This window comes from Ranitomeya imitator, chromosome 1, assembly GCF_032444005.1.
Source record: "Ranitomeya imitator isolate aRanImi1 chromosome 1, aRanImi1.pri, whole genome shotgun sequence".
In the NCBI taxonomy this organism is placed as follows: domain Eukaryota; kingdom Metazoa; phylum Chordata; class Amphibia; order Anura; family Dendrobatidae; genus Ranitomeya; species Ranitomeya imitator.
This window is the reverse complement of record NC_091282.1, coordinates 5,517,625-5,539,964: the sequence shown is the minus strand read 5'-3', so window position 1 is coordinate 5,539,964 and position 22,340 is coordinate 5,517,625. Positions and strand designations below refer to the sequence as shown.

Genomic DNA, 22,340 nt, shown 5'->3' with positions numbered 1-22,340 from the left:
ATCCCAAGTCTTTGGACTGAGCTCGGAGACTCCTTGCTTGTGCTCTTGTGTGCGGTACTGCGGCCCTGTGACTTAACAGGGTTCGCTTCCTCTTATATTCATATTGTACCGCCATATAGTCCGTCATTACTTGGCAGCAGGTTCCATCTCTGCACGGTGGACCCCGGGCTGCGAACGCACCTTATTCTACCTATCTTATTATTTGGTGCGTTCTGCTAGCCCTAATACTGTATGGCTCCCTGGTTGTGGAGCCCTGGACGGTGTCTATGAACACCAGTCCCCTGCAGCTACCCCCATTTCCATCGGGCTTATATTCCACTGCTACCACCAAGTGTGGGGAAACGGGGGTCGGCGAGTGCCCATATCTAACCAAAACCGCATGGACCAGGGATTTTCCTGCCTAATGCCCTCAATCCCATTAAATGTGAGCATAATGCTACACAGACGACACAGGTCACTATTACAGGCTTACCCAAACAAAAGTCTGTTTCCTTCACCCACCAGAAATCAACACTTAAATCCAAATGCCAACATACAGATCAATTCTTCTTGGTTTGCAAAATATAGTCATCTTGGTAATTAAGATATGACCTGGTTTCTTCATATACAGTATACGAGCTCCACCCCTTGAACAGTATACAAGCTCTGACCTATGTACAGTACGCCGTTATTTATGGCACTATGTACAAGTTCAACCTCTTACTCAGTATAAAATATTATATATGCTCTGCCTTCATCTACAGTACAAGCTCCACAGCTCGCTGTTCACACTTTCACACTGTTCACAGATCACACATCGCCTCAGTTTTCACTTTATTTGTAGAAATCTCATATAAAACATTGCATTCTGGGAGATCACTTCATCTCTGTGTCCGGCACCGGCTGGTGCTTCTGCTTCTTCAGTTTCTTCCTGAAAATGATAGAAAATGAGTAAGATGGGAGACGGAGCATTATACAGCAGCTCACTCTGTGTCCTATGTCAGAGGATTCATGAGGAGGAGCAGAGTGGAGTCTGGAGGAGGAGGAGGACAAAATTGGATGAGAAAAAGGAGTCTAGAAAAGGAGGATAAAGGAGTCTTGAGAAGGACAAAGGAGTCGGGAGGAAGAGGTGGAGGATAAATAAGTCTGGAGGAGGATTGACAAGGGAGGATAGAGAAGTGTGGAAAGGAGGACAGAGGCGTGTAGGGTTGGGGGGGGACAGAGAAGCCTGAAGGGAGAAGGACAGAATAATTTGAAGGCGGCGAAAGTCAGAGGAGGAGCCTAGAGGAGGAGGAAGAGAGGTCAGCATCGCGCTCCTGTCATACTTCTCAGTACTGTTCAGGCAGAGTACTGCAGTGCGCAGGCACCGGGCGTCTCTGACCTAACCCAGCACCTGCGCACTGCAGTACTTTACTCTGCCCATAACAGGACCAAGAAGTACGCCTGTGCAAGAGCACGACACGAAGCAAGGAGGAGGATGGCATCGCATGAAGATGGGAGGCACTGGACCAAGAAGAGCGACACCCATCGGACAGGACCACCTCCCAGGTGAGTATAATAATCTATTTTTCTTCTCTTATAGGTCGGGTTGGGGGCAGATGTATGGCATTATAGAATTCTGTATATCCGCTCTGAAAGGTGATGGCCGCATCTTATATCGGCCAAAACTGGTGACAGGTTCCCTTTAAAACTAATACACATTTTAGTCTTCACATGTTGCCTCTTACATGTTTTTCACTCTTTTAGTTTGCCATTCCTATGGTTCCTGATGTAAAATTATAAACATTTAATATGGTGTTCACTTTTTTCCCCACTACATGAATTTTCTGTAAACACTCAATATTTTCAGTGTTGGTTTCTCATCAGAGCTCAGAGATTATCATAAGTTCTGGGTTTTTATTTGTCGCTTTTTGAGGATCTTAGTGGGGAACACTGTGAGTCCTTTCCATGGATGAGAAGCCCCCCAAACACTGTGAGTGATCTCCTCCATGGATGAGAAGCCCCCACACATTGTAAGCGAATCCCTCCATGGATGAGAAACCCCCGCACATTGTGAGTGACCCTTCCATGGATGAGAAGCCTCCGCACATTGTGAGTGACCCTTCCATGGATGAGAAGCCCCCACACATTGTGTGCAAGACCCTCCATGGATGAGAAGCCTCCGCACATTGTGAGTGACCCTTCCATGGATGAAAAGCCCCCACACATTGTGTGCAAGACCCTCCATGGATGAGAAGCCTCCGCACATTGTGAGTGACCCTTCCATGGATGAGAAGCCTCTGCACATTGTGAGTGACCCTTCCATGGATGAGAAGCCCCCACACATTGTGTGCAAGACCCTCCAAGGATGAGAAGCCTCCGCACATTGTGAGTGACCCTTCCATGGATGAAAAGCCCCCACACATTGTGTGCAAGACCCTCCATGGATGAGAAGCCCCCAAACATTGTGAGTGATCCACTCAATGGATGAGAAGCCCTCACACAATGTGGGGTTTTTTGCCTTCCTCTGGATCAGCATGTTAGGGCATGTTAGGTTAGGCTATGGGTTGAACTAGATGGACTTAAGGTCTTCCTTCAACCTTAATAACTATGTTACTATGATGAGAAGCCTCCGCACATTGTGAGTGATGCCCTCCATGGATGAGAAGTCCCCGCACATTGTGAGTGACCCCCTCCATGGATGAGAAGCCACCACACAATGTGAGTGATCCCCTCCATGGATGAGAAGCCTCCACACATTGTGAGTGATCCCTCCATGGATGAGAAGCCTCCACCCATTGTGAGTGATCCCTCCATGGATGAGAAGCCTCCACATATTGTGAGTGATCCCCTCCATGGATGAGAAGCCTCCACACATTGTGAGTGATCCCCTCCATGGATGAGAAGCCTCCGCACATTGTGAGTGACCCTTCCATGGATGAGAAGCCCCCACACATTGTGTGCAAGACCCTCCATGGATGAGAAGCCTCCGCACATTGTGAGTGACCCTTCCATGGATGAAAAGCCCCCACACATTGTGTGCAAGACCCTCCATGGATGAGAAGCCCCCAAACATTGTGAGTGATCCACTCAATGGATGAGAAGCCCTCACACAATGTGGGGTTTTTTGCCTTCCTCTGGATCAGCATGTTAGGGCATGTTAGGTTAGGCTATGGGTTGAACTAGATGGACTTAAGGTCTTCCTTCAACCTTAATAACTATGTTACTATGATGAGAAGCCTCCGCACATTGTGAGTGATGCCCTCCATGGATGAGAAGCCTCCACATATTGTGAGTGATCCCCTCCATGGATGAGAAGTCCCCGCACATTGTGAGTGATCCCCTCCATGGATGAGAAGTCCCCGCACATTGTGAGTGATCCCTCCATGGATGAGAAGCCCCCACACATTGTGAGTGATCCCCTCCATGGATGAGAAGCCACCACACATTGTGAGTGATCCCCTCCATGGATGAGAAGCCTCCACACATTGTGAGTGATCCCTCCATGGATGAGAAGCCTCCACATATTGTGAGTGATCACCTCCATGGATGAGAAGTCCCCGCACATTGTGAGTGATCCCCCCCATGGATGAGAAGTCCCCGCACATTGTGAGTGATCCCTCCATGGATGAGAAGCCCCCACACATTGTGAGTGATCCCCTCCATGGATGAGAAGCCCCCACACATTGTGAGTGATCGCCTCCATGGATGAGAAGTCCCCGCACATTGTGAGTGATCCCCTCCATGGATGAGAAGTCCCCGCACATTGTGAGTGATCCCTCCATGGATGAGAAGCCCCCACACAATGTGAGTGATCCTTTCTGTGGATGAGAAGCCCCCGCACATTGTGAGTGACCCCCTTGCATGTTGCTGCTTCTGTTCCTATCGCAGCTGTAGGTTTTGTACAGTCGGTTTGTGTCTGAGTCCAGAGCAGAACTCACCTCTGCACCAAGTACATTCCAAGAGTTACCAGAAAAGCGGCTCCAAAGATGACTCCAAACACGATGCCGACAATCAGACCTGCAGGGTCAGAGCAGTACACAGTGATGTCAGACACAGCGCTCACCCGGACCTGTAACATACAGTTGTGCTCAAAAGTTTACATAGAATTTTTGCTTTCTTGGCCTTTTTTCAGAGAATGATTGATAACACCAAAACGTTTTCTCCACTCATGGTTTGTGGTTGGGTGAAGCCATTTATTGTCAAACTACTGTGTTTTCTCTTCTTACAATAGTGTTACAGATTCCAGTTTATGTGAATTCTTGATCAATCTCCACCCCATAATACCTGTTTATCATGTTTTACCCAAAATTCACAAACACCTGGCACAACCACCAGGAAGACCAGTAGTGGCTTCCACCAATTCCTTACTATCACCATTGGCCATGACACTGGAGACAATTCTGACTCCACTCATGATACAGATCACTTCCTTCATAAAAGATACCTCGGACTTTCTGGCATAATTCCCACTGTAACAATGGACGTCAACCGTCTCTACAGTCTCTTCCTTGAATTACACAACCCCAGTTCTGTATGACGCTGTTGAGATCAATCCTGACGGAAAAAAAAATTCTATTCTCTGACCAGTTCTACATTCAAAAAGTGGGATCGAACGTGGCACCTCTATATGCCAACATTTACATGGCATTGTTCGAAGAAAAACACAAATACACCCATAGGCTGTATGAAAAACACTTTGTATTGGAAAAGATCCATCGATGATGTTTTTGTGACATTGGTGGTGATGAAGTCTCCCTCACACAATTTTTTTCAAGAAATCACTTCCCATATTCCCAACTTGACCTTCACAATACAGAAAGACATAAAATGAACGTCCTGGATGCATTGGTTTTATGAAAAGAAGATGGTCATCTGGAAATTGATCTATACACCAAGCTAACTGGCAAGAATAGCCTGTTGCATTTCACCAGTTGCCATCCCTCGAAAGTCAAAAAGTCTTTACCAAGATCACAAATACATCAGGTCAGTGTATTGTTACAGATCCTGAAGTGAGGACACAACGCACTATAGAAATGCAAGATAAATTCACCCAAAGGCGATACCCTCAAAAAACACTAAAGGCGACGTCACCACCGAGTCTGTCTCGGAATAAAAACCGCAGAGGATGGCATTTATCATCGCATACCATCCATTCATGAATCTGGAAAAGATTGCATGAGACACCGGTCACTTTGGAGTTACCAACCCAGTTACCAACCCAAAACAGGGCACCTTTACCTGCCTCCACTGTCCACAGTGCTCCAACGTCACAATGGGCGACACATTCTCACACCCCAGGTCTGGAAAACGTTCTCCAATCGGGATTTTTCACCTATGATTTCACATATGTCTTCTACTTGATCAAATGCCCATGAGGTCTCGGATATGTTGGGGAAGCCACCGAAGATATCCGAGACCACACTTCTCAACACATCTACGATTCGCTACAAACGCACTATGCTGCCGGTCCTGCACACTTCATGGCAGCAGGACACACTGTGGCACAACTTACATTTCAGGTCCTTGAAGACATCACCTTCTCCAGACGTGGTGGTGGTAAGATTCATAAACTGAAAGAAAGGGATGTGTTGTGCATCTTCACTCTCCAGACACATCATCCATGGGGGATGAACAGAGAATACGAGGCCCTCCAGCATATCCGTAGATTGTTGCATATATGTTCCTGACAGTTGGGTATGATGTTCCGCTAATGATGATCTTTTGATCTCTTATAGATCCCACTATCATTCTACAGATATGGTCTTCTTACTTGGTGACACTTCCTCCTGTTGTGTCTCCTTCCCCCCTTTGCTATTTTTCTTTGATCTATTTCCTACATTACTTTGTTTCCTAAATCCTCCTTAGGACTATTAATCCCTCTTCCTTGGTTTCTCCTCTACTTACCTTCCCCTCCTGTTTTTTTTCTTTCTCTACCTTTCCTGATTTCTTATGTTTTCTCCACTCACTTTGCATTCTACCCTGGTTTCTTTTCTACATTTTCTTTCAACTACTATTCCTCTTTTTGATACCGTGCCTTTTCTCTCTTACCCTTCATTTGCCCCAATTTTTTCCTTTTTTTTTTCTCTTCTCCTTTTGTTGCCTATTTTTTCCTCCCTCTGTTTTGGGACCATCTACATTTCTTAATATCTTTGAAATTCCATTTGTTTTAACCACCTTATATCACAACCCTGTACTCTGTCTCTGATACAGACCTTTTGCATAAGGATCTTTCCTTTCCCTCCCCGTCCTCATGCTGGGCAAGTTCTTTGCAGAAGCACATTGAGGTTTATCCTGCTTTTTTCCTTCCTTCTTGTCTTGCTAATACTTCACCTAAGCAAGATTTCACAACCGCATAAAGCTTCACACGATTTATTATCCCTCCAAAAAATTGACTGTATATGTTTTATCATTTTTGTTGATAATGATATTTTCATACTGATTTTTATTTCACAATTATGTTGACAATACCTTTCTTTCCCTTACTTTTTTTTCTGATTAAAAAAAATAAATAATAAAAATAAATATATATATATATATATATATATATATATATATATATATATAATGTGTAGATATCCTTCATAAAGGCAATGTTCCCAAAATGTTGGCTGGATGAAATGTCTGTAATATTCTTGAAGTCAGCTGTGAATTAAACTGCAACTTTTTGAAATACAATTACATCTGACTTATTGAGTGCCAAAGGTTTTCATCTTATATTTTCTTTTTTTAAATCATGACAACCCAAAACATCCAAGTGACCCTGATCAAAAGTTTACATACCCCATTTCTTAATACCGTGTATTGCCCCCTCTAACATCAATGACAGCTTGAAGTCTTCTGTGGTAGTTGTGGATGAGGTTCTTTATTTTCTCAGATGGTAAAGCTGCCCACTCTTCTTGACAAAAAGCCTCCAGTTCCTATAAATTCCTGGGCTGTCTAGCATGAACTGTGTGCTTGAGATCTCCCCAGAGTGGCTCAATGATATTGAGGTCAGGAGACTGAGATGGCCACTCCAGAACCTTCTCTTTGTTCAGCCAATGACAGGTCAACTTGACTTTATGTTTTGGATTGTTGTCATGTTGGAACGTCCGAGTACGTCCCATGCGCAGCTTCCGGGCTGAGGATTGCAAATTTGCCTCCAGTATTTGCTGATAACGTGCTGCATTCATCTTTACTTCAACTTTGACTAAGTTTCCCCAAAACATCAGCGATCCACCTCCATGCTTTACAGTAGGAATGGTGTTCCTCTCATCATAGGCCTCGCTGACCTCTCTCCAAATGTAATGTTTATGGTTGTGGCCAAAAAGTTCAATCTTGGTCTCATCACTCTAAATTACCTTGTTCCAGAGGTTTTCAGCCTTGTCTCTGTGCTGCTGTGCATATTGTAGGCGAGATACTTTGTGGCATTTGTGCAGTAATGGCTTTCTTCTGGCGACTCGACCATGCAGCCCATTTCTATTCAAGTACCTCCTTATTGTGCATCCTGAAACAGCCACACTGCTAGTTTTCAGAGAGTCCTGTATTTCAGCTGATGTTATTTGTGGGTTTTTCTTTGCATCCTGAACAATTTTCCTGGCAGTTTTGGACGACATTTTTGTTGGTCTACCTGACCGTGGTTTTGTTTTTACAGAGCCCCTGATATTCCATTTGTTAATCACAGTGTGAACGCTGCTGACTGGCATTATCAATTCCTTGGATATCTTTTTGAATCCCTTTCCTGTTTTATACAGTTCATCTACCTTTTCCCGTAGATCCGTTGACAATTCTTTTGCTTTCCCCTTGACTCCCAATCCAGAAATGTCAGTGGCTGGATGAAAGATGCAAGAGTCTGTCTGGATCCCAGAAACTCACTCAGCTTTTATGCACACACACTGATTACAAGCAAACAGGTCATAGGTGAGGATGTTACCTTTAGTAGCCATTCAAACGCTTTTGTGTCAACTTCTGTGCATGTTATCAGGCCAAAATCACCAGGAGATGTGAACTTTTGATCAGAGATATTTGGATGTTTTTGGTTGTCATTATAATTTAAAAAGAGAAAACACAGTAGTCTGACAATAAATGGCTTCACCCAACCACTAACCATGAGTGGAGAAAAAGTTTTGGTGTTATCATTCATATTCTCCGAAAAAAGGCCAAGAAAGCAAAAATTCTTCAGGGGTATGTAAACTTTTGAGCACAACTGTAATGTATGGATCCCAGCCCTGCCCCAGGAGATGATGGGAGTACCTGCATCTGTTCCTGAACCTGAGGGCTCCGCATTCTGATCCACGTCTGAGGAACCTGCCCTACCTGCAAACCAGAGAGACATGAAATTACCCAACATTCACCCCAAAATCTCCACACCCTCATCCCACCCCACACCAAACCACTTGCCCCAAACCCACCCTTCTCCCCACAAAGTACCCCAATTATCACCCCACGCCTAACACCATACAGTCACCTCACACACTCCAAACAACTTACTCTATATCACAGCAACAACTCCCTTAATCCCCCATAACAAACATCTCACCTCACCCCACATCAAGCACCTCTCACACCAAACAGATCACACTCACGCCACTCGAAACATCAGCAAACATTCCACACTCTCCAGACACCGAAGAACCCTCAGACTCCCCACAACCACCCCCAACACTCCACACTCGCCTTACCCTGCAATACTCCTACACTCACCAAACACTTAATTCACACAAAACACCCCACGATTATCCTACACCAAACACCCCACGATTATCCTACACCAAACACCCCACGATTATCTAACATCAAAATCATCCTACACCAAAAACACCATACAGCCAAACATCATACAGCCCACGCTCCCCTTACTCTTTACCAAATCCATCACACTCATCCTACTTTTAAATCACCACACAAACACCCAACACCCATACTCATCTCACCCACACCAAACAACTGACAATCCCCTCACACCGATCACCCTCCAGTTACCTCACACCGATCACCATCCACTTACCTCACACCAATCACCCACCATTTACCTCACACCAATCACCCACTTACCTCACATTGATCGCCCACCACTTACCTCACACCGATCACCCACCACTTACCTCACACCGATCACCCACCACTTACCTCACACCGATCACCCACTTACCTCACACCGATCACCCACTTACCTCACACCGATCACTGTCCTCTTACCTCACACCAATCACCCACCACTTACCTCACACCGATCACCCACCACTTACCTCACACCGATCACCCACTTACCTCACACCGATCACCCACCACTTACCTCACACCGATCACCCACTTACCTCACACCTATCACCCTCCACTTACCTCACATCGATCGCCCACCACTTACCTCACACCAATCACCCACTTACCTCACACCTATCACCCACCACTTACCTCATACTGATCACCCACCACTTACCTCACACCGATCACCCTCCACTTACCTCACACCGATCACCCTCCACTTACCTCACACCAATCACCCTCCACTTAACTCACACCGATCACCCTCCACTTACCTCACACCGATCACCCTCCTCTTACCTCACACCGATCACCCTCCACTTACCTCATACCGATCACCCTCCTCTTACCTCACACCGATCACCCTCCACTTACCTCACATCGATCACCCTCCACTTACCTCACATCGATCACCCTCCACTTACCTCACACCGATAACCCTACACTTACCTCATACTGATCACCCTCCTCCACTTACACCGATCACCCTCCACTTACCTCACATCGATCACCCTTCACTTACCTCACACCAATCACCCTCCACTTACCTCATACTGATCACCGTCCTCTTACCTCACACCGATCACCTTCCTCTTACCTCACACCGATCACCCTCCACTTACCTCATACTGATCACCCTCCTCTTACCTCACACCGATCACCTTCCTCTTACCTCACACCGATCACCCTCCACTTACCTCACACCAATCACCCACTTACCTCACATCGATCGCCCACCACTTACCTCACACCGATCACCCACCACTTACCTCACACCGATCACCCACTTACCTCACACCTATCACCCACCACTTAACTCACACCGATCACCCTCCACTTACCTCACACCGATCACCCACCACTTACCTCACACCGATCACCCACTTACCTCACACCTATCACCCACCACTTAACTCACACCGATCACCCTCCACTTACCTCACACCGATCACCCACCACTTACCTCACACCAATCACCCACCACTTACCTCACACCGATCACCCACTTACCTCACACCGATCACCCACTTACCTCACACCTATCACCCACCACTTACCTCACACCGATCACCCACCACTTACCTCACACCGATCACCCACCACTTACCTCACACCAATCACCCACCACTTACCTCACACCAATCACCCACCACTTACCTCACACCGATCACCCTCCACTTACCTCATACTGATCACCGTCCTCTTACCTTGCACCGATCACCCTCCACTTACCTCACACCAATCACACTCCACTTACCTCACACCGATCACCCTCCACTTAACTCATACTGATCACCCTCCTCTTACCTTGCACCGATCACCCTCCACTTACCTCATACTGATCACCCTCCACTTACCTCACACCAATCACCCTCCACTTACCTCACACCAATCACCCTCCACTTACCTCATACTGATCACCCTCCTCTTACCTCACACCGATCACCTTCCTCTTACCTCACACCGATCACCCTCTACTTACCTCACACCGATCACCCTCCACTTACCTCATACTGATCACCGTCCTCTTACCTTGCACCGATAACCCTCCACTTACCTCACACCAATCACCCTCCACTTACCTCACACCGATCACCCTCCACTTAACTCATACTGATCACCCTCCTCTTACCTTGCACCGATCACCCTCCACTTACCTCATACTGATCACCCTCCACTTACCTCACACCAATCACCCTCCACTTACTTCACACCAATCACCCTCCACTTACCTCATACTGATCACCCTCCTCTTACCTCACACCGATCACCTTCCTCTTACCTCACACCGATCACCCTCTACTTACCTCACACCGATCACCCTCCACTTACCTCATACCGATCACCCTCCACATACCGATCACCCTCCTCCACTTACACCGATCACCCTCAGCTTACCTCACATCGATCACCCTTCACTTACCTCACACCGATAACCCTCCACTTACCTCATACTGATCATCCTCCACTTACCTCACATCGATCGCCCACCACTTACCTCACACCAATCACCCACTTACCTCACATCGATCGCTCACCACTTACCTCACACCGATCACCCACCACTTACCTCACACCGATCACCCACTTACCTCACACCTATCACCCACTTACCTCACACCTATCACCCACCACTTAACTCACACCGATCACCCTCCACTTACCTCACACCGATCACCCACCACTTACCTCACACCGATCACCCACCACTTACCTCACACCGATCACCCACCACTTACCTCACACCGATCACCCACTTACCTAACACCTATCACCCACCACTTAACTCACACCGATCACCCTCCACTTACCTCACACCGATCACCCACCACTTACCTCACACCGATCACCCACCACTTACCTCACACCGATCACCCACTTACCTCACACCTATCACCAACCACTTACCTCATACCGATCACCCACCACTTACCTCACACCAATCACCCTTCACTTAACTCACACCAATCACCCTTCACTTAACTCACACCGATCACCCTCCACTTACCTCATACCGATCACCCTCCACTTAAACCTATAACCCTCCACTTACCTCACACCGATCACCCTCCACTTACCTCATACTGATCACCCTCCTCTTACCTTGCACCGATCAACCTCCACTTACCTCATACCGATCACCCTCCACTTAAACCTATAACCCTCCACTTACCTCACACCGATCACCCACCACTTACCTCACACCGATCACCCACCACTTACCTCACACCGATCACCCTCCACTTACCTCACACCGATCACCCTCCACTTACCTCACACCGATCACCCACCACTTACCTCACACCGATCACCCACCACTTACCTCACACCGATCACCCTCCACTTACCTCACACCGATCACCCTCCACTTACCTCACACCGATCACCCACCACTTACCTCACACCGATCACCCACCACTTACCTCACACCGATCACCCACTTACCTCACACCTATCACCAACCACTTACCTCATACCGATCACCCACCACTTACCTCACACCAATCACCCTTCACTTAACTCACACCAATCACCCTTCACTTAACTCACACCGATCACCCTCCACTTACCTCATACCGATCACCCTCCACTTAAACCTATAACCCTCCACTTACCTCACACCGATCACCCTCCACTTACCTCATACTGATCACCCTCCTCTTACCTTGCACCGATCAACCTCCACTTACCTCATACCGATCACCCTCCACTTAAACCTATAACCCTCCACTTACCTCACACCGATCACCCACCACTTACCTCACACCGATCACCCACCACTTACCTCACACCGATCACCCTCCACTTACCTCACACCGATCACCCTCCACTTAAACCTATAACCCTCCACTTACCTCACACTGATCACCCTCCACTTAGCTCATACCGATCACCCACCACTTACCTCACACCGATCACCCACCACTTACCTCACACCGATCACCCACCACTTACCTCACACCAATCACCCTCCACTTAACTCACACCGATCACCCTCCTCTTACCTCACACCAATCACCCTCCACTTAAACCTATAACCCTCCACTTACCTCACACCGATCACCCACCACTTACCTCACACCAATCACCCTTCACTTAACTCACACCAATCACCCTCCACTTAACTCACACCGATCACCCTCCACTTACCTCATACCGATCACCCTCCACTTAAACCTATAACCCTCCACTTACCTCACACCGATCACCCTCCACTTACCTCATACTGATCACCCTCTTCTTACCTTGCACCGATCACCCTCCACTTACCTCATACCGATCACCCTCCACTTAAACCTATAACCCTCCACTTACCTCACACCGATCACCCTCCACTTACCTCATACCGATCACCCTCCACTTAAACCTATAACCCTCCACTTACCTCACACCGATCACCCTCCTCTTACCTCATACCGATCACCCTCCACTTACCTCATACTGATCACCCTCCTCTTACCTTGCACCGATCACCCTCCACTTACCTCATACTGATCACCCTCCACTTACCTCACACCAATCACCCTCCACTTACCTCACACCAATCACCCTCCACTTACCTCATACTGATCACCCTCCTCTTACCTCACACCGATCACCTTCCTCTTACCACATACCGATCACCCTCCTCCACTTACACCGATCACCCTCAGCTTACCTCACATCGATCACCCTCCACTTACCTCACATCGATCAACCTCCACTTACCTCACACCGATAACCCTCCACTTACCTCATACTGATCACCGTCCTCTTACCTTGCACCGATCACCCTCCACTTACCTCACACCAATCACCCTCCACTTAAACCTATAACCCTCCACTTACCTCACACTGATCACCCTCCACTTAGCTCATACCGATCACCCACCACTTACCTCACACCGATCACCCACCACTTACCTCACACCGATCACCCACCACTTACCTCACACCAATCACCCTCCACTTAACTCACACCGATCACCCTCCTCTTACCTCACACCAATCACCCTCCACTTAAACCTATAACCCTCCACTTACCTCACACCGATCACCCACCACTTACCTCACACCAATCACCCTTCACTTAACTCACACCAATCACCTTCCTCTTACCTCACACCGATCACCCTCCACTTACCTCACACCGATCACCCTCCACTTACCTCATACCGATCACCCTCCACATACCGATCACCCTCCTCCACTTACACCGATCACCCTCAGCTTACCTCACATCGATCACCCTCCACTTACCTCACATCGATCACCCTTCACTTACCTCACACCGATAACCCTCCACTTACCTCATACTGATCACCCTCCTCCACTTACACCGATCACCCTCCACTTACCTCACATCGATCACCCTTCACTTACCTCACACCGATAACCCTCCACTTACCTCATACTGATCACCCTCCTCCACTTACACCTATAACCCTCCACTTACCTCATACTGATCACCCTCCTCCACTTACACCTATAACCCTCCACTTACCTCATACTGATCACCCTACTCCACTTACACCAATCACCCTCCACTTACCTCACATCGATCACCCTCCATTTACCTCACATCAATCACCCTCCACTTACCTCACACCGATAACCCTCCACTTATCTCACACCAATCACCCTCCACTTACTTCACACCGATCACCCACTTACCTCACATCGATCACCCACCACTTATCTCACACTGATCACCCTCCACTTACTTCACATCGATCACCCTCCATTTACCTCACATCGATCACCCTCCACTTACCTCACACCGATAACCCTCCACTTATCTCACACCGATCACCCTCCACTTACTTCACACCGATCATCCACTTACCTCACATCGATCACCCACCACTTACCTCACATCGATTACCCTCCATTTACCTCACATCGATCACCCTCCACTTACCTCACATTGATCACCCTCCACTTACATCAAACCGATCACCTTCCACTTACCTCACATTGATCACCCTCCACTTACCTCACACCGATCACCCTCCAGTTACCTCACACCGATCTCCCTCCATTTACCTCACCCCAATCAACTTCCACTTACCTCACTTACCTCACATCAATCACCCTCCTCTTACCTCACACCGATCACCCTCCAGTTACCTCACACCGATCACCCTCCATTTACCTCACATCAATCACCCTCCACTTAAATCAAACCAATCACCCTCCACTTACCTCACATCAATCACCCTCCACTTAAATCAAACCAATCACCCTCCACTTACCTCACACAGATCACCCTCCACTTACATCAAACCGATCACTTTCCACTTACCTCACGTCGATCACCCACCACTTACCTCACACTGATCACCCTCCAGTTACCTCACATCGATGTGAGGTAAATGGAGGGTGATCGGTGTGAGGTAACTGGAGGGTGATCAGTGTGAGGTAAGTGGTGGGTGATCGACGTGAGGTAAGTGGAAAGTGATCGGTTTGATGTAAGTGGTGGGTGATCGGTGTGAGGTAAGAGGAGGGTGATCGATCACCCACCACTTACCTCACACCAATCACCCTCCACTTACCTCACACCGATCACCCTCCACTTACCTCACACCGATCACCTCCACTTACCTCACACCGATCACCCTCCTCTTACCTTACCCTGTTCTTGCCCATGAAGACAACATACGCATTGTGTGAACACAGTCTTTCGGTTGTATATGCGAAATAATGTGTGTGTAATGTATTATGGTGATATACAGGATATAAAGTGTTAGAGCATAGTGTGAATATAGCAAAGGGATAAGCTTAGGACAGCAGAGGATATAAGACAGGTTATCATCCCACACCAAACACTCCACAATCATCCCACACCAAACACTCCACAATCATCCCACACAAAACACTCCACAATCATCCCACACAAAACACTCCATACTCACCTTACACCAAACACTCCACAATCATCCCACACCAAACACTCCACAATCATCCCACAACAAACACTCCACAATCATCCCACACAAAACACTCCATACTCACCTTACACCAAACACTCCACAATCATCCCACACCAAACACTCCACAATAATCCCACACCAAACACTCCACAATCATCCCACACCAAACACTCCACAATCATCCCACACCAAACACTCCACAATCATCCCACACCAAACACTACATACTCACCTTACATAGTAACATAGTAACATAGTAACATAGTTAGTAAGGCCGAAAAAAGACATTTGTCCATCCAGTTCAGCCTATATTCCATTATGATAAATACCCAGATCTACGTCCTTCTACAGAACCTAATAATTGTATGATACAATATTGTTCTGCTCCAGGAAGACATCCAGGCCTCTCTTGAACCCCTCGACTGAGTTCGCCATCACCACCTCCTCAGGCAAGCAATTCCAGATTCTCACTGCCCTAACAGTAAAGAATCCTCTTCTATGTTGGTGGAAAAACCTTCTCTCCTCCAGACGCAAAGAATGCCCTCTTGTGCCCGTCACCTTCCTTGGTATAAACAGATCCTCAGCGAGATATTTGTATTGTCCCCTTATATACTTATACATGGTTATTAGATCGCCCCTCAGTCGTCTTTTTTCTAGACTAAATAATCCTAATTTCGCTAATCTATCTGGGTATTGTAGTTCTCCCATCCCCTTTATTAATTTTGTTGCCCTCCTTTGTACTCTCTCTAGTTCCATTATATCCTTCCTGAGCATCGGTGCCCAAAACTGGACACAGTACTCCATGTGCGGTCTAACTAGGGATTTGTACAGAGGCAGTATAATGCTCTCATCATGTGTATCCAGACCTCTTTTAATGCACCCCATGATCCTGTTTGCCTTGGCAGCTGCTGCCTGGCACTGGCTGCTCCAGGTAAGTTTATCATTAACTAGGATCCCCAAGTCCTTCTCCCTGTCAGATTTACCCAGTGGTTTCCCGTTCAGTGTGTAATGGTGATATTGATTCCCTCTTCCCATGTGTATAACCTTACATTTATCATTGTTAAACCTCATCTGCCACCTTTCAGCCCAAGTTTCCAACTTATCCAGATCCATCTGTAGCAGAATACTATCTTCTCTTGTATTAACTGCTTTACATAGTTTTGTATCATCTGCAAATATCGATATTTTACTGTGTAAACCTTCTACCAGATCATTAATGAATATGTTGAAGAGAACAGGTCCCAAAACTGACCCCTGCGGTACCCCACTGGTCACAGCGACCCAGTTAGAGACTATACCATTTATAACCACCCTCTGCTTTCTATCACTAAGCCAGTTACTAACCCATTTACACACATTTTCCCCCAGACCAAGCATTCTCATTTTGTGTACCAACCTCTTGTGCGGCACGGTATCAAACGCTTTGGAAAAATCGAGATATACCACGTCCAATGACTCACCGTGGTCCAGCCTATAGCTTACCTCTTCATAAAAACTGATTAGATTGGTTTGACAGGAGCGATTTCTCATAAACCCATGCTGATATGGAGTTAAACAGTTATTCTCATTGAGATAATCCAGAATAACATCCCTCAGAAACCCTTCAAATATTTTACCAACAATAGAGGTTAGACTTACTGGCCTATAATTTCCAGGTTCACTTTTAGAGCCCTTTTTGAATATTGGCACCACATTTGCTATGCGCCAGTCCTGCGGAACAGACCCTGTCGCTATAGAGTCACTAAAAATAAGAAATAATGGTTTATCTATTACATTACTTAGTTCTCTTAGTACTCGTGGGTGTATGCCATCCGGACCCGGAGATTTATCTATTTTAATCTTATTTAGCCGGTTTCGCACCTCTTCTTGGGTTAGATTGGTGACCCTTAATATAGGGTTTTCATTGTTTCTTGGGATTTCACCTAGCATTTCATTTTCCACCGTGAATACCGTGGAGAAGAAGGTGTTTAATATGTTAGCTTTTTCCTCGTCATCTACAACCATTCTTTCCTCACTATTTTTTAAGGGGCCTACATTTTCAGTTTTTATTCTTTTACTATTGATATAGTTGAAGAACAGTTTGGGATTAGTTTTACTCTCCTTAGCAATGTGCTTCTCTGTTTCCTTTTTGGCAGCTTTAATTAGTTTTTTAGATAAAGTATTTTTCTCCCTATAGTTTTTTAGAGCTTCAATGGTGCCATCCTGCTTTAGTAGTGCAAATGCTTTCTTTTTACTGTTAATTGCCTGTCTTACTTCTTTGTTTAGCCACATTGGGTTTTTCCTATTTCTAGTCCTTTTATTCCCACAAGGTATAAACCGCTTACACTGCCTATTTAGGATGTTCTTAAACATTTCCCATTTATTATCTGTATTCTCATTTCTGAGGATATTGTCCCAGTCTACCAGATTAAGGGCATCTCTAAGCTGTTCAAACTTTGCCTTCCTAAAGTTCAATGTTTTTGTGACTCCCTGACAAGTCCCCCTAGTGAAAGACAGGTGAAACTGCACAATATTGTGGTCGCTATTTCCTAAATGCCCAACCACCTGCAGATTTGTTATTCTGTCAGGTCTATTAGATAGTATTAGGTCTAAAAGTGCTGCTCCTCTGGTTGGATTCTGCACCAATTGTGAAAGATAATTTTTCTTGGTTATTAGCAGAAACCTGTTGCCTTTATGGGTTTCACAGGTTTCTGTTTCCCAGTTAATATCCGGGTAGTTAAAGTCCCCCATAACCAGGACCTCATTATGGGTTGCAGCTTCATCTATCTGCTTTAGAAGTAGACTTTCCATGCTTTCTGTTATATTTGGGGGTTTGTAACAGACCCCAATGAGAATTTTGTTACCATTTTTCCCTCCATGAATTTCAACCCATATGGACTCGACATCCTCATTCCCTTCGCTAATATCCTCCCTTAAAGTGGACTTTAGACAAGACTTTACATAGAGACAAACCCCTCCTCCTCTCCGATTTTTACGATCCTTTCTAAACAGACTGTAACCCTGTAAGTTAACTGCCCAGTCATAGCTTTCATCTAACCATGTCTCGGTTATTCCCACTATGTCAAAGTTACCTGTAGATATTTCTGCTTCTAGTTCTTCCATCTTGTTTGTCAGGCTTCTGGCGTTTGCGAGCATGCAGTTCAGAGGATTTTGTTTTGTTCCAATCTCCTCACTGTGGATTGTTTTAGAAATGTTTTTACCTCCCTTCTGAGTATGTTTTCCTGGGTCGTCTTTGTTCGAGTCTAATGTTTTTCTTCCCGTCCCCTCTTCTTCTAGTTTAACGCCCTCCTGATGAGTGTAGCGAGTCTTCTGGCGAATGTGTGTTTCCCAGGTTTGTTGAGGTGTAGTCCGTCTCTGGCGAGGAGTCCATCATACCAGTAATTCACACCGTGGTCCAGGAATCCAAATCCTTGTTGTCTGCACCATCGTCTTAGCCAGTTGTTTGCATCAAGGATCCTGTTCCATCTCCTGGTGCCATGCCCATCTACTGGAAGGATAGAGGAAAAAACTACCTGTGCATCCAGTTCCTTTACTTTCTTCCCCAACTCTTCAAAGTCCTTGCAGATTGTCGGTAGGTCCTTCCTTGCCGTGTCATTGGTGCCAACATGTATCAGAAGAAATGGGTGGACGTCCTTGGAGCTGAAGAGCTTTGGTATCCTATCGGTCACATCCTTGATCATCGCACCTGGAAGGCAGCATACTTCTCTTGCAGTTATGTCCGGTCTGCAGATGGCTGCTTCGGTGCCTCTCAGTAGTGAGTCTCCCACCACCACCACTCTTCGTTGCTTCTTGGCTGTACTTTTTGCTGTCACTTGTTGCTGTGTGCCCTTTTCTTTTTTGCTTGCTGGTATTGCTTCATTCTTAGGTGTGCCATCTTCATCCTCTACAAAGATTTGATATCGGTTCTTCAGTTGTGTGGTTGGTGATTTCTCCATGGTCTTCTTGCATCTTTTGGTCACATGCTTCCACTCATCTGCTTTTGGAGGTTCTCTGACACTTTTTTCACCTTCTGTGACCAGTAAAGATGCTTCTGTTCTGTCTAGAAAGTCTTCATTCTCTTTGATGAGTTTCAAAGTTGCTATTCTTTCTTCCAGACCCCGCACCTTTTCTTCTAAAAGGGCCACTAGTCTACACTTCTGACAGGTGAAATTGGATTCTTCTTCTGGTCGATCTGTGAACATGTAGCACATGCTGCAGCTCACCATGTAGGTTGTCACATCTGCCATGTTGCTCCTAGATCCTGCTGACTTGCTGTGTGTTTTCCTTCTTGTGTAATCTACTCAGCCAAGCTCTCTTGCAATAATGTCCTACAGGCAAAAATTTGGTGATGCTTTCGAAGCAGCTGGTCCCGGCTGTACCCAACGATCTTCTAGCTTAGGGAGACTTCGCTTCTCCCAGAAGGCACCTGGAATATGCAAATTAGCCTCCTGAAGCTTGAATCCCTGGTTTGGTGATGCTTTCGAAGCAGCTGGTCCCGGCTGTACCCAACGATCTTCTAGCTTAGGGAGACTTCGCTTCACAAAACACTCCACAAAACACTCCGCTTACACAAAACACTCCACAATCATCCCACATCAAGCACTCCATACTCACCTTACACCAAACACTCCACAATCATCCCACATCAAGCACTCCATACTCACCTTACACCAAACACTCCACAACCATCCCACATCAAGCACTCCATACTCACCTTACACCAAACACTCCACAATCATCCCACATCAAGCACTCCATACTCACCTTACACCAAACACTCCACAATCATCCCACATCAAGCACTCCATACTCACCTTACACCAAACACTCCACAATCATCCCACATCAAGCACTCCATACTCACCTTACACCAAACACTCCACAATCATCCCACACCAAATGCTCTATATTCACCTTACACCAAACACTCCACAATCACCTTCCCCCATTCCAAACAACTCACACTTACTTCACCCCCCACTTATATGACCACACCAAACACCCACACTTAGCTCATCCTGTGCTGAACTCACCCCACACCAAACACCTCGTACTGAACTCGCCCCACACCAAGAACCCGTACTGAACTCGCCCCACACCAAACACCCCGTACTGAACTCGCCCCACACCAAACACCCCGTACTGAACTCGCCCCACACCAAGCACCCCGTACTGAACTCACCCCACACCAAGCACCCCGTACTGAACTCACCCCACACCAAACACCCCGTACTGAACTCACCCCACACCAAGCACCCCGTACTGAACTCACCCCACACCAAACACCCCGTACTGAACTCACCCCACACCAAACACCCCGTACTGAACTCACCCCACACCAAACACCCCGTACTGAACTCACCCCACACCAAGCACCCCGTACTGAACTCGCCCCACACCAAACACCCCGTACTGAACTCACCCCACACCAAACACCCCGTACTGAACTCGCCCCACACCAAGCACACCGTACTGAACTCACCCCACACCAAACACCCCGTACTGAACTCACCCCACACCAAGCACCCCGTACTGAACTCACCCCACACCAAACACCCCGTACTGAACTCACCCCACACCAAGCACCCCGTACTGAACTCACCCCACACCAAACACCCCGTACTGAACTCACCCCACACCAAACACCCCGTACTGAACTCGCCCCACACCAAGCACACCGTACTGAACTCGCCCCACACCAAACACCCCGTACTGAACTCACCCCACACCAAGCACCCCGTACTGAACTCGCCCCACACCAAACACCCCGTACTCAACTCGCCCCACACCAAGCACCCCGTACTGAACTCGCCCCACACCAAACACCCCGTACTCAACTCACCCCACACCAAGCACCCCGTACTGAACTCACCCCACACCAAACACCCCGTACTGAACTCACCCCACACCAAACACCCCGTACTGAACTCACCCCACACCAAACACCCGTACTGAACTCACCCCACACCAAACACCCCGTACTCAACTCACCCCACACCAGCACCCATAATCTTTCAATACCAAGCACCCCATATTTACCCCCAAATTACTTCTTACCAAACACTTCACACTCAACTTCTCCTACACCACATATCCCATACCAAACACCCTGCACCTAACCAAGAGCCACCGACACCAAAACTACACAGCAAACATCCCACACTCACCCCACTTTCACCTTCGCCCACATTTGCTTCACAACAGTCCCAACACCCCACACTAAATACCTCACCCTGCCTGACAGGAACATGGTCTGATCGTACCACAGCTCCTGGGCAGGAAAGGAGGAGAAAAAACGTATACAGGCATTACAGCCGTGGTCTTTTTGTGAGGTAAAACATTTCACTGCCTGTTTTTAATCAATGTTTTACTTCAGAAGGAATCACCTGCGCTCCCGGCAGTAATACACGTATAGTATGATCAGACCATGTTCCTGCACGGTCAGACGCGACCATTACACAGTACATAGAGGCACATGTATAAGATTATCTCAGCACAGGAACATTATATTTATCACATCCAATTGTGAAAATTATTGTTTTTTCAAGATCTATTGATTAAAATCATCTTTTATTTGTGGGAAACCCCTTTCCATGTCTTGTATTGCGCAGTATCCACCTAGCTCAACAGGGACATCAGCTGTTAGTGTTGGACGGAGTTTCCATCAGTAATATGGGGGCGGCTGTTCAGCTTCATGTTTCCCTAATTCACATTCTGCCCCGGCTCCAGTATAATCACTCACTGGGC

General features: G+C 46.8%; 1 protein-coding gene across 1 annotated transcript in view; it reads right to left on the bottom strand.

The window, feature by feature from the left end:
* Window positions 1-800: 800 nt before the first annotated feature.
* The window catches only part of LOC138658041 (BPTI/Kunitz domain-containing protein-like), a 39,541-nt gene continuing 18,001 nt past the window's right edge, over window positions 801-22,340 (bottom strand). The window contains exons 4-6 of the mRNA XM_069745617.1: window positions 8,191-8,253; window positions 3,900-3,978; window positions 801-910 (exon numbers count right to left, since the gene is read on the bottom strand). Coding sequence (XP_069601718.1) covers window positions 856-910; window positions 3,900-3,978; window positions 8,191-8,253 — 197 coding nt within the window. The 3' untranslated portion in view covers window positions 801-855. The remainder of the gene's footprint in view (window positions 911-3,899; window positions 3,979-8,190; window positions 8,254-22,340) is intronic.